General features: G+C 40.0%; 2 protein-coding genes across 4 annotated transcripts; both read left to right on the forward strand.

The window, feature by feature from the left end:
* Positions 1 to 1608: 1608 nt before the first annotated feature.
* Positions 1609 to 7303, forward strand: si:ch211-286b5.5 (uncharacterized protein LOC100003596 homolog). Of its 2 annotated transcripts, XR_004631975.1 has the most exons (4): positions 1609 to 1824; positions 2338 to 2464; positions 2551 to 2675; positions 6329 to 7303. XR_004631975.1 is itself a non-coding variant. In XM_034688866.1 (3 exons), the coding sequence occupies exons 1-2, from the start codon at positions 1735 to 1737 to the stop codon at positions 2461 to 2463; spliced, it is 216 nt and encodes a 71-aa protein (XP_034544757.1). In that variant the 5' UTR covers positions 1610 to 1734; the 3' UTR covers position 2464; positions 6329 to 7303. The 2 variants fall into 2 exon arrangements, 1 of the variants encoding a protein (XP_034544757.1); XM_034688866.1 differs by lacking the exon at positions 2551 to 2675 and having other exon boundaries at positions 1610 to 1824.
* An 838-nt stretch (positions 7304 to 8141) lies between these two features.
* On the forward strand, positions 8142 to 11212 carry si:ch211-286b5.4 (afadin- and alpha-actinin-binding protein). 2 transcript variants are annotated; one of them, XM_034688671.1, is made up of 13 exons: positions 8142 to 8233; positions 8372 to 8434; positions 8531 to 8640; positions 8710 to 8778; positions 8856 to 8979; positions 9058 to 9124; positions 9211 to 9331; positions 9615 to 9759; positions 9840 to 9943; positions 10030 to 10191; positions 10396 to 10510; positions 10605 to 10773; positions 11040 to 11212. In XM_034688671.1, the coding sequence occupies exons 2-13, from the start codon at positions 8383 to 8385 to the stop codon at positions 11134 to 11136; spliced, it is 1335 nt and encodes a 444-aa protein (XP_034544562.1). In that variant the 5' UTR covers positions 8142 to 8233; positions 8372 to 8382; the 3' UTR covers positions 11137 to 11212. The 2 variants fall into 2 exon arrangements, with proteins under 2 accessions (XP_034544562.1, XP_034544563.1); XM_034688672.1 differs by having other exon boundaries at positions 8161 to 8233; positions 10605 to 10767.
* The last annotated feature ends 2633 nt before the right edge of the window (positions 11213 to 13845 follow it).

The following is a 13845-nucleotide window of genomic DNA, read 5'->3' on the forward strand; positions in this document are numbered from 1 at the left end:
TGTATGCCTATTTCACTGTTTTATGACTACGTAGTCATCGAACCTAAAGGGAAAGATTAGCTATTGCTTTGACCATTGACAACTCTTAAAATCCTGAATCAAAACAGGTAACTAGTTTAATAGTAATTGGTAGAGCTTAATAGTACTCAAAATGTCAAAGGTTATCTGTCAGTGTTGTAGTTCAGTCACCTCAAGTTTGAGTCAAGTCTGCAGTACTGACTCACCAAAGAATAATCAAATTCAAATGAGTTGAGTACCCATTACCTGGGTCTGAGTCCAGGTCCTAGTGTTAGGGTTGAGTCCTAGCTGAACTCACAACACAGATAATAATCAAATTGCCATAAATGATGTTGAGCAATGCAGGCTTTCCAGCTTTTTCCAATGTGTTGTGTTGATGTATGAATGTCTTCTTCAACTATTTACAACAAACAATCAAGCAAACACATAACATATTTATAAGTGTATAATAAGTGTGTAGAAGTGTAGAATAGCAAAAAAAAAAACAAGTAACTGATAGTGTGCTAAATAATCAAGCAAGATTAATGAAGACACGGCCCGTATCTTCTTAACGGTAAGACATGCATAAATTAGTGACTGCGTGAAAGTTATATACAATGGAGGTAACATGCAAAAAAAGATAAAAATGCTAATGCAATTCAGACAAACAGGACACTGGGCTGCTTGAGCATGCACAATTATTTCTAACATTAAGTGAAGAAGGGGAACTTCTACCTATATGTAGCCAAATAAATTGTGACGAATAATTGTGAATCAATTTGATTGTCATGAGTTGCTTTTTAAAGTAGCAATTACTGTACGTTTCTTTTTGTACAAGTATGTTCTTACCAGAAACCTTTTCCAGATCATGTGTATTTTGTTAGATCTATCCAACTAGGTCTACATTACGTTATAAAATGAGAGTACATGTAAAGAACACTTCTCAAGATATTGCTATAGGCCACATCTACGAATAATGCAATAAATTGGGTGCCCCCTAAAATATAGTATTGCCCCCCCCCCCCCCCCCCCAATCTAATCTCAATCTACGAACAGGAAAGAAAGAAAAATTAATAAACAAACTAACAAAGTTGCAACAAAATAATGATAGTGAAAAAAAAACAAATAGGTTATTTTTTTAATTAGGGAAAAACTGCTCTCTGCTTTAAATGAAACTCAAAATCTATTTTTATTTCTGTTGTTTCTATTTATTTATTATTTTCTGTTTTAACCCAACTAATTAATTGTTTTTAATTTAATTTAATTTGATTATTTTATTTGATCATCTATTGCTTTATAATTTCTTTTTTCGTTATTATTTTGATGTTCCTTTATGCAATTTAAATATTATTATTATCATCATTATTAGTAGTAATAGTAGTATTATTATTATCATTAGTAGTAGTAGTAGTAGTAGTAGTAGTAGTAGTAGTAGTAGTAGCATTATTATTATTATTATTATTATTATTATTATTATTATTATTATTATTATTATTATTATTATTATTATTATTATTATTGTCCAGTGTTTGCAGGAGGGCTGGCTCTTGCTCAACTTTTGATTGACAGGCCTCTGGTCCAATAGAATGGCTCGCCTGCACAGAGGGGCGAGGCACCGAGTGTCAAACGTTCCCTAGTCGGGTTCAGGAGGGCTGGGAGCAGTCGGGGCTAATTTCCGCTCAGTGGTGCCCGTTCATATTAAGTAGCCTCAACTTTTCTCCGTCGACAGTCGCCGCCATGTCCAACAATAACGCAAGCAACAACTTAATCATCGCTCAGAGGGCCGTGAAGCAGCTCCGGCTAGAGGCCAGTATCCGGAGAATCAAGGTAGGAAACCCTCCACAGCTCACTGAGTCCACACTGACACACAAACACGGAAGACGGACCTGCTGCTGCTGAATGGCGGAGGCAAACTGTTGCAGAAATGACACACACTGGACTCTTACATCACAGGCTCAGCAAAGTGACACATTAACATGTTTCTGACAAACCAGAACTTCAAACCAACATGTTTTCTCTCCGTTTAACCCGCTGTCAGTCTGTTTCCACTTTGAAACGGAGACTTTTCCACCAAAGTGACAGGTTTAGTACACTGAAAGCTCTTTGTGTTAGTTTCTGAAGCTTACAATGAGTCAGCCAAACTGCTTTTCATAAAGTTACAGAGGATTCTTCCTCGTTTGTGTATTCAACCGTTGTTTGCAGACTGTATGCAAAAAGTGCCAGTTAGTCAGTGTGAACCAGAACAGGCAGGCTGGTTACACTATTACAAACATGGACATGTGACAGGCTGTGTGTGTCTTCTTTCACACTAAAAACACCTTTATCGTCCTGACTCTGCAGGTGTCCCAGGCTGCTGCTGAGCTGAGAAACTTCTGTCTGCAAAATGCCTCAAAGGACCCTCTCCTGGTCGGGGTCCCCTCCAGTGATAATCCTTTCAGACCCCCCAAGTCCTGTTCCTTGTTCTGAGGTAGGTCTGATTGTTCCTCCTCTTAGTCATTGCCTGAGGACTGGGAGAAAATTAATTCCTTATATTCTGAAATTCGTCCACTGTAGTGCAACCGGGATGTGAACAAAGGGTCCTTTATTCGAAATGATGCAACTTGATTCAGCTCAGGAGTCATTTTGAATTCATGGATTCAAGATTCAAGATTCAAGATTCAAGAAAGCTTTATTACCAAGTGAGCTCGCACACAAGGAATTTGACGTGGTGAATGGAACACTGGTACTTAACAAGACAGTAAGGACACAACAAGACAGTAAGGACACAACAAGACAGTAAGGACACAAGACAGTAAGGATACCACAAGACAGTAAGGACACAACAACCCAGTAAGGACACAACATGACAGTAAGGACACAAGACAGTAAGGACACAACAAGACAGTAAGGACACAACATGACAGTAAGGACACAAGACAGTAAGGACACAACAAGACAGTAAGGATACAACAAGACGGTAAGGACACAAAAAGACAGTAAGGACACAACAAGACAGTAAGGACACAACAAGACAGTAAGGAGACAACAAGACAGTAAGGACACAAGACAGTAAGGACACAACAAGACAGTAAGGACACAACAAGACAGTAAGGACACAACAACACAGTAAGGACACAACAAGACAGTAAGGACACAAGACAGTAAGGACACAAGACAGTAAGGACACAACAAGACAGTAAGGATACAACAAGACGGTAAGGACACAAAAAGACAGTAAGGACACAACAAGACAGTAAGGAGACAACAAGACAGGAAGGACACAAGACAGGAAGGACACAACAAGACAGTAAATACACAACAGGACAGTAGGGACACAAGGCAGTAAGGACACAAGGCAGTATGGACACAAGACAGTAAGGACACAAGACATTAATGACACAACAAGACAGTAAGGACATAAGATAGTAAGGAAACAACAAGACAGTAGGGACACAACAAGATAGTAAGTACTCAAGGCAGTAAGGACACAACAAGACAGTAAGGACACAGCAAGACAGTAAGAAAACAAGATAGTAAGGACACAAGACAGCAAAGACACAACAAGACAGTAAGGACACAGCAAGGCAGTAAGGACACAAGACAGTAAGGATAATATGGACACAACAAGACAGTAAGGACACAAGACAGTAAGGATACTAAGTACACAACAAGACAGTAAGGACACAATAAGGCAGTAAGGACACAAGACAGTAAGGATAGTAAGGACACAACAAGACAGTAAGGACACAAGACAGTAAGGATAGTAAGGACACAACAAGACAGTAAGGACACAAGACAGTAAGACACAACAAGACAGTAAGGACACAAGACAGTAAGACACAAAAAGACAGTAAGGACAATAAATATATAAACCTAAACACAATCCAAAAATTCAAAATACAAATAAAAATACTATCTGTTCAAAGAAAGGTATAGAAGTACTTTTAAAGATGTGAAATAGGTTAAATTAGCCTAAGCCAGAGTACACATGTAGTGGATGAATATAATAATAAAATATTTTATGGAATAATGTACAATATTGCACATCATGGATATTGAGGTACTGCACCTGTAATCAAGTATTGCACATATATGTGATCAGTCACAGGCGTCTTTAGTGGTTTACAGTTTGATTGTTCATGAGGGGGGATCACCTGCATGTAGGTTTTGGGGTCAAACAAGTACATTATCTGGAGTTGATTGATTATGAATAACCTGTTGGACATCTTTACATTTCTTAATTGCCAGCCCACACCAAAAAAAACATGTTTATCTACAATTATGTGTATGTTAAGAAAAGCAACAAATCATGACATTGGCAACACAGAAACAAAACACATTTATATTTGATGCATTTTTGAAAAATTCGAAGGGTTTTCAGCCAATGGAATAACCGAAAAGTTGCCTATATATGCTTTAATGTGCTCTATTGTTGGTTAAGTCAAACGTTCTATCTCCAGTCTGTCTAAGTTTGAGGTTTTCCTTTAGTAGTCATTATACATTTCACTCGTGACTGATGTTCACTAGCTTGGTGAAGTACTTCCATACATAAGATTGCCAACAGAGCTCTCTTTGTGTTGGTTGTCTCAGATGTTCTCATAAAACATATGTTGGTGACTTGTTTATATTTGTCAAAATAAAGACAAATTGAATTACACTTGGGTAGAATAGAAATGTTTTGGCCATTCAGTTAAAAATCTTGTACAAACAGCTTAGTTCAAATGAGCATGATTACCATGCTAACCAAGTTAGCGTCTTAAAGTCTGTTACTTTAAGAGCCGAGGTTTAACTGCACATTTGTACAGAGCTAAGCCAACATGTAAATTATGTCTTGCTGTGTCAAAATGTCTTTAAAGAGAAATTAGTGTAGCTTATAGGGTTGTTCCAAAGCGACAAATTCCCTCATAAATCAAACAGAAATTTGACTTCAGATTAACCGATTTAGGCAGAATAGAGTGCAACTCATTTAACACAGCTAAACGTGGCATCACAGAGTCTGCAGTAAAGATGTCATAACTTTACTGAATGTGGCTAGCATTAGCAGAGCTAGCACTGCCAGTCCTCAGTAGGGCTGCAAAATTCTGGGAATTTTCAAATTTGGAAACTTTCCATGGGAATTAAGGGAATTTATGGGAATAAAAGTGAAAAAAACAGAAATTTACTAAATTGAAGGTTGGCTCTTAATAGGGAACTTAAATATAGTTGGAGAAAATATATTTTAGCATAATCCTGACTAAAACAACCAGATTTCATGCAAGTACAGTTGAATATCTATGCTATTCCGCAATCATATGCACATAGCCCACTGCTTACTGCAGGGCTATTGAGACCACGCCCCCTACATGCACTGTGCATTCCTCCATCACATGCACACATGATTACCTTTCCATTAAATTACCCTCAATTCACAGTTAATTCCCATTAATTCCCATAAGTTTCCAATTTGGAATATTTCCAAAATTAGCCAGCTTAACTTCCCATGGAAATTTACCGGAAAATTTCCACCCCATTGCAACTTGAGTCCCCAGTCCTCCTAGCTACTTATTATCGACAATACTTCCAAACTACCAGATGCCATCTGTGCGTCTTTACCAAGCGGCACCCTCCGGCCGCGAGAATTGAAGACAATGCGGAAGTGTTAAAAACTGCAGTTCCTTGAGTGTCCGCTTGAGGCTGGCTCCGAAATTACCGGAAACCACACACACACCCGTTCCAAAAATCCGATCTTTACAGCAGAAATAAACATGTTTACAGCCTGGTACAAAAGACGAGTGTAGTCTGGATAGCTCATTTCTCAATCGGCACACACTGTAGAGGGGGGTAAATTTTACATATCCCAGCAATTTCAAAGATATTAAGATTATGAGTTTTCCATTACGAGAGGCACAGCTGACTTGATTGACAGGTGGGAATACTGTAGCTGTTGGCGAGGAGGCTCAAAGCCCGCCTCTTTACCTCACACTAGCTGGACAGAGGTTAGGTTGACTTCTGCATTTCCAATATGGCTCCCGCCACCAATTGGCCTCAAGACAGAGCCTCAAGAACAGATGGGTGACGTCACGGATATTACGTCCATTTGTTATACAGTCTATGGTCTTTACATCCGGTTGGTAGAGCATTATTGCATTCTGGCCGTCGTCATTATCTGAAGCTAGTAGCAGGTGGTTACAGCTTAGACACGACAAATGACTGTGGCTTTAGTCCTACAAGTATAAAAATAATAACTTGTTTAACTTACCACAAGTAGTAATTGTGGTGATGATATTAAATCCTTTACTCAACCAAACACGAATCCTTTGTTGATTATGTATTTGCTTCCAAGTTGAATTTGTGTTTAATCTGTTTTTTTTAGCAGAGAGAACCACAGAGGACTTCTGAATTTACCCGTCCAAGGCTTTCTCCACTCCTACTTGATGTCGCTGTGGATCGACCCGCTGCTCCTCTTGGGAAATTGCAACATGGGACTGATGGGTTCGGGGGAGGGAACTTTTCCACTTGTTTGCCAAACTAATGGTATAATGACTCCCATCTGTTACATTAATGCAGGGCCAAACTCTACATATTAGAAATTATTACAACACTAATTTGACTAATGATTAAGCCTCTCTTGGTTTACCCTCTACTTTAAATGTCCAGCCTCAGTTTACTGCTTTGACGATGTCTGTGCCCTGGCAGTAAAATTCAGCTCTTGTGATTGGCTGCGAAAAGCACAACTTCCTCTTGTGTTGTGTCACAAACAGAGAAACAATCAAACGTTAATTTGAGTCAGGTGCTGTTAAAGAATAGAAACATACTGTATTTTATATGAAGTGTGTTTCATATTGTGGCCAACAAACATGCTGTTAGCTTTTGAGCTAAGCTGATGAGTGTCCTTAACTGTTCATGTATTAATGTTTTTCATGTATTACTACTACTCAGCGGTGCAACAACCGGTACAAACTATCAGTGCAGGCATGTGATTGCATTTTATCCTGTCTTTTTCTGTACATATTTAACGGCCTCTGAAGGTTGCTTTTAATTGTCTTCATGTCCTTGTCTTTAATGTCTAGCCTTAAACTATTCTGGTGGTGAAACCTGTCAGCAAATATTTAACATTATGGAAACATAAAGGCCAAACAGCCAATGTTCACATATCAATTAAAAATTCCAAATATTGTTAGATGTTATGAATGATGTTGCAGTAATTGTTGCATTTATCATGTCCACACTGAAATCATATTCCAATCAACCAAAACTTTTACTACTGCAAACCTGAATCTTTCTTACCTTTGCTACTTTGGGTAACCTTTTAAAAACTAAATAAATTCCTTTTTTGGACACTGGTAAATTGTGAGTATTAATTGAACTCTTGCACACATTATTCTTTGTTTTATTAAACTGTAGGACTCAGTCTCTGAGTTTCTGTAGCGACTACAAAGAGCCAAAAGCCGCTGAGAGGCAGAGGTTGGGCCTAATAAAGTGTCATACGCACTAAAAGCAAAAATCACAGATGAACAAAAAAGTAAGTTTAACCTTTTATTAACGAAAAAGGATAATCAACTCATGAAAAAGTGCACAAAGAGATGATTAAAGTGATCAAAAGAAAATAGCAGGCAACATAAAGTACAGAGACCCAGCTCACCCTCTCTTCCATCCTCCAAACCAAAGAAAACAGGTCGCCTAAATGATCTGAATATCCCCGTCCCTAACACATGACAAAAAATAACACCACAAACAATAACCTACCCTAAACCTCAAAATGAGATACCATAAACACTCAAATCCTTCATGGCTCCAACTGTTTCTGTTACTGAAACATAGAAACAGGTCAAAGATGGTATTGAGGTCACATTGTGTTAACTTTAGGTATTGGTAGGATATGCTATTTAAAAAAGAATACATACCATTCTTAGATGTACTTAAAAGGTGGCCCCATGCTGACATGATGTTGGAGTTTAATCAGTTTAACCCTTAATATCGGAATTTAAAAATGCTGAGCTGGATCTATCCTGGCTGAATGTGTTAGTTTGGATGCGTCTCTGGGATTAACAAGTGAGCTTCACCCATCATGATTTGTTTCTTTAAATTTTGCAAAGGCCTCCAGAAAGCCTTTTAATAAATAAAATCTGCCAATGCCAGCAAACCTGTGTGGAAGCTCAGTATTTAGGATGCAGTTTGACTCTCTGTATTCTGGCACGTTGTCAGTGGTAATTAGCAGGAGTGACATCACCTGCAAATAAAAGAGGCAGCATGTGTTTGAGGAAGTTCCACTGATCAGGTAAGGAACTTGAAACACAAACTGAGCTATTGTGACTGTAGTCATGTCTGTCATTTTAAGTATTCAAAGAACACAACTCCCTATGGAAAATTATTCTTTCATCCTGTTGTGTTACACATTTGCATTTGATTTGTAAAGCCAGCACCCAGATGGCATCCAGGTTTGCCCAGAGGAGGGTTGGGAGATGCTCTAAGAACTCCGGTAAATAAGTCACTTTTATCTTAATTTCAGTGAAAATGACCAAACCAACTCAATCTCACCATCAGCTTTCTGTCTGTTATTTTGATCTATCGTCAGCTACAGACTCCAATCAACTTTTGGATCCCACCTCCAACCCTCCAAGTGCTCTCTCTCTTCCCTTGTGGGCTGACAGGGAGGAGAACAGAGGGCAGAGGGACTCAGTCAGGGTGGGTGAAAATCAAAGATATACATTAGAGGTTTTTAATTTGGATGGATTTAAAACGTCTTTGTTGTAGGAGCTACTAAAAGAGAAAGACGAGCATGCGGCCAGGCTTCATGACATGCTGAAATATGAACAGGCCAAAGTAAGAAAGATGTATTTTCATCCTTGAGTACCTTTTACAATATTTCTGCTTGCATGACTTCTCTCTCCTTTTTCAAGAGCACCCGTCTGCAGCTGCGGTGTAACCAGCAGGAGGCAGAGCTGAAGCGCCGAGAGCAGCTGAGCAACAGACTAAAGGAGAGACTGTCACAGCTGCCTGACAGACACAGAGACAAAGGACCATGTGAGACACAGTTAAAGTCTAAATCTATATATTAGATATCTATATGAATTTAACACCTTGCATTGTATTACCATCCAGCCGTGGAGGTGCTGAACTTTCCACGTGGAAGCCGCAGCAGAAGAGAGGAGCCAATCAGATCATTCAGGTGTTCTGCAAAGATATCTAGTCCTGTTTATTGCTTTCAAATATTTTCTCTGCTTGGTTCTGATCATCAGTCTCTCCATCTTGCAGACAAGAAGAGGCCGCACTGCGTCTGATGCTGGAGCGCAGAGAAGCAGAGCTCAGAGAGGCCATGAAGCTGAGACACAGCCTCACCACTGTATTACATGCTCTCAGAGTGGACATGGAGCATGTGGGTAAAAGAAAGGAGTCTTTAGTAACTGATCCAGTGCTTTTCATTGTTGGTGATGAACTGTCTGTAGATAATGCTGCAGAGTTTGAGTTTGAAGTTGGTCAAACATTCATTCTTTGACTGCCAAGCCACTAGTAAAGTGCTCGCATATCAAACCTGGCGAGGAAGACCGTGTTACACTATCAAAACCTCCAGAGCAGCTACTACAAAGTTCCTTACACAAGGTCAATAATGGATCCAAGATAGAAATGTAATATAACGCACCTTTCTGCCCTTTCTAAAGACTCTGTCAGATGTTCAGGATGAGGCCCAAACAGAAGATACGAGGCTGGATCAGGCTGAGGTGGCACTAGGGGACCATGTGACAGGAGGTGTGGTTCAGAGTTGGAGGCAGGTGCAGAGGAGACTGTGTTACATCCTACCTGAAGGTAAACATCCTCATAGAATGATCTATGAGGTAAGTAATCCTATCAAGGAGAATAATCTGTAGCGCTTCTTCAATATGTAGACCACTTTGGTGTCGGCACTGACCATGACAAGCTCCTGGCCCGTTTCGAAACTGAACTCAAGGAGAGCCAGCAACTTGTAAGACTCCAACAGCAGCTTCTACAGGTGTGTTTTTTTTACATTAAAGTCTCTCTCGTGGAACTTTTGCGAACATCAGCATATGAAACGCTCTCCTGGTTTTGTGTCTGCAGGACAGTCTTGCTTCACCTGTTCCCTCTGAACTGGCTGATGCTTACTTTTTAGAGGAGTGGGAGCGTCTTCGGATGCACTGGGCAGAGTTTGACCATCAGAGGAAGACTTTTGAGAGGGAGCGGCAGTCCTTCACTGACGCTGCAATCCGACTTAGCTACGAGGTGAGCAAAAATAGAAGAACTGTTAACATTGTTAGAGAGATGTGTTAACTGCTTAGTGTTTTATCACATCACATAAGGTAGAGCTAATGAGTCAAAGGGTGTGTGGTTCAGATGATTTTTAGTATTTTACACCACAGAAGAGCGCACTGATCTGGCTTTAAAATCTTCTTGTCACTTTCTCAATGTTACCTGCTGTATCTGCAGCGACGTGATTTTGAGCATCAGAGGGCCTCCCTCCTGAAGCAAGAGTATCTGTGTGACTCGCCTCTGTTCAATGAAGGGTCACAGAGGCACAGCAGGAGGGGCAGATCTTCTCTTGGTTAGTATCAGAGAAATGGAAAAAGTGTGAGGCTGATGTTTCGTTGTTGTCACTACAAAAGTCTAATGCATAGTGCGTGTGTGTGTGACTGCAGATTTCTCAGGTTTGGGTCCCACCAGCGTATCTGGCTGTCTTCCAATTTCTCCCTCCTCTTCCCAGTCTGGGACGGCTGCTGTTTCTGGATCAAACCAGGGAACAGTCAGAGTTCAGACCCCCAGCACTCCTGATCTCTACTCTGCCCTCAATCTGTCATACAAGTACGGGTTAGTCAGGTCTGCTTTGATCGCAACAGCAGACTACATGAGAAAATAAAACAAGTGGAGGATTTTAATCAGCCCAGATTGGCTCAAATCAAACTGGGATGTCTGAAAGCTTTTTTAGCATGTCATGTTAAATCTGGTTAAGTAAAGCGCCATTTACACTTCAGTGATGATTTCTTATTGATGAATAAAAAGCTAAATCAGATTTATGTCCTCCCCATTGTCACAACTTTCACTTTGTCATCTTTCCTTCCTCTCCTTCTCCTCAGATCCAGAGAATCTGATCACCCGTCAGAGATATGGGACGTCGGAGCAGACGGGATGGTGCACGCACCACATGTTTCACACTTGGACTGGTCATTTTAACACAGTATTGATGATAGCTTTAAATTGAAAACATATTTTATCTGAATGTTAAAAGTTAATAAAGACTTTTTATTTACCCCAGTGTTTTTTTCTTTCCTATCCTGCTGTTTCAAACTAAAAAATGGATAACGGCTGGTTAATTCCATAAGTGTCCATCAGATTCACGGTCGTGCAGTCAGAAACATGTTCACTCAGCTTCACATGCTGCCCTCTGTCAGTCAGGAAGTCCGTGATCCATGCACAGGTGGAGTTGAGCTCCTTTACACTTTAATGTGTATTTATTTTGTGATCCAATCATAAATGGACAGCTACAACTACAGGTGTAAATGCACTGAGGGGTGACCACTACATACTGTTGCCTAGGATGCATTAGCCTAGTGGTTGTTGTTTTTTAAAATATTATGTCCTTCAAAAGGATGAAGACATGATTGGGGGGAGGATGGTTTAGAAATAGAGGCAGACAGGAAATGAGTGGCCAGAGTGGGGGATGAAAATAACAAAGATCCCCAGCTGGTTTTAAAGTGATGGGATATTTGCTTTGACCTGATGGCAACCGGGTCACTTGTAATAAAACTTATTCATCTGATATTTGCTCTCAAATGATGCTTATTTCTTAAACTGACAGTAAGAATCAACCTCCACCTCAGCTGGGTCGTTTTTAATAAGAAGTTTCCATCAATCTTTCAATCATCTTCTGCTGCTGCCTCTAAAAAATGACAATATGTTAGGGACAAAGTGAAGCTCTCTGTGTCAAAGGCATCAGTGTTCCTCAACTAACTGAGATAAACAAGGTCACAGCCCTCGGCAGTAAATCATCCACACAAGCTTCACTGTGCTCCACAGAGGAGAGGACAGACAGATACAAGCCCTGCATACAGACTTAAGTCACTTAGTGTTGTAGCCTGTTAAACAGATGGGTGACAAAGAACACCAGGGGCCTGTTGCATGAAAGTAGGATTAAGATATCCGGGATAAATGACTGAGCCGAGTTCACCCAATCCAAAACAAGAGCGTCCAGGCTCAGTCGGTTGCACAAAGACCAAGCCAGGATGAGCAGACACGGATTCATCAAGCCAGGGGAAACCAATCCTGGCTAAGTGCGCGTACGCGGCTTCCTTAAATAGACCCCAGATATCGATCGCAGATTCACTGATTCACCATGGCAACGCGTGCGGCATACTTTTCACCGTCAGAAGCGGAGATCCTCATGGAAGCATATGAAGAGGTGAAAGATCAAATCAGAAAGAAAGGCAACACAGCATCAATAATTAAACAGCGCCAAAAAGCTTGGGAAACCATTGCAGATCGCCTGAATGCGTAAGTAGTGCACATGTACACACTTACACTCTTGATTATCACTAAATTAAAATTGTTGTGGAATCGATGCAGATGTGTTTGAAATTGTGTAAATATAACTTCATCAGACTGTATAACTCTCTGATTTAATTTCCCCTTGGGAGAAATAAAGTTTCTCCTATCTTATCCTGCAAGTGTGTGTGTGTATATGTATATACTTACTTACAGGACAAGATAGAAACTTTCTTTATATGTGTGTGTGTGTGTGTGTGTGTGTGTGTGTGTGTGTGTGTGTGTGTGTGTGTGTGTGTGTGTGTGTGGCTTAAATATGACTGGGCCAAAAATAACTTGGCAGCAAGTAAAAGTCAAATACAAGAACATCTTGCAGAATGGTAAGTGCCCCCCTGACTAATACTTACACAAGTGTACATTGTACCCAGAAGGTGCCTGCTCACACAAATGATGTACTGTTTCAGCCGTCAAAAAGAGAGGCCAAATACAAAGAACGGGTGGTGGGTCACCTCCCACCGCCCTCACCCCAGCCGAAGACATGGCCTTATCACAAAATAAAGGCAGGCCAGTTTTGGAGGGGATCCTTGGGGGGACAGAAACAAATGCATGTCCCTCCCAAGAGGCTAACCGCTTCATACAAGGTACCTTCTTCCATCTTTACATGTAATGTAAGCACATTCATATCTAATCCATTTGGACTATCTGACTTTGGTTTGCCTTGCAGTTTCTGGCAGCACCATCTCCTTGCTGGAGCCACCAATGCCAGATGATGATGATGATGATGATCCAGTAAGTACACTGTACGCCTGCCGTGTTCCCTGATCAGGGACCAATATAGTTGAATTACTTTAGTTAACATGCTTTAAATTTCAGTTATATATGGCCTGCAGTGGCAGAGACATATATATTCAAATTTGAATTAATTTGACCTCTTATAATTGCACTGTATATTGTGTATACAAGCTTGTAGGGAGGCTACTGCATGTATTAATTTGTCTGTTAATTTGTTGTGTATGGATTTGGCCTGCATTTATTTCAGTGTGCAGACATTATATACAGACTGATTGTGTATGCATTATTTTGTTGTATGCTTTTGATTCCATGCTTTCTATCTTGTAGAGTCACTGTGTGGCTTCAGTTTTGAAAGGAGCTGATGGTTTACCTGCTTTTATTATCCTTATTCAATAAAGGAAGATCATGTCACTCTCTGTGTATTTATATGGGATGTGTATTTTATATATCGTGTGTGTGGAAACTAAATTATCTAATTGCAATTTGCAACATCTAAAATCATCATTTATCTACAATGATTACAAATCAATGATCACAAATGTTTAAATAATGACTGTGGGTCTAGTTGAATGTGATAACAATGTGTAGTGGACAGCAGAATAACTATTA

This window comes from Notolabrus celidotus, chromosome 7, assembly GCF_009762535.1.
Source record: "Notolabrus celidotus isolate fNotCel1 chromosome 7, fNotCel1.pri, whole genome shotgun sequence".
Classification (NCBI taxonomy): Eukaryota; Metazoa; Chordata; class Actinopteri; order Labriformes; family Labridae; genus Notolabrus; species Notolabrus celidotus.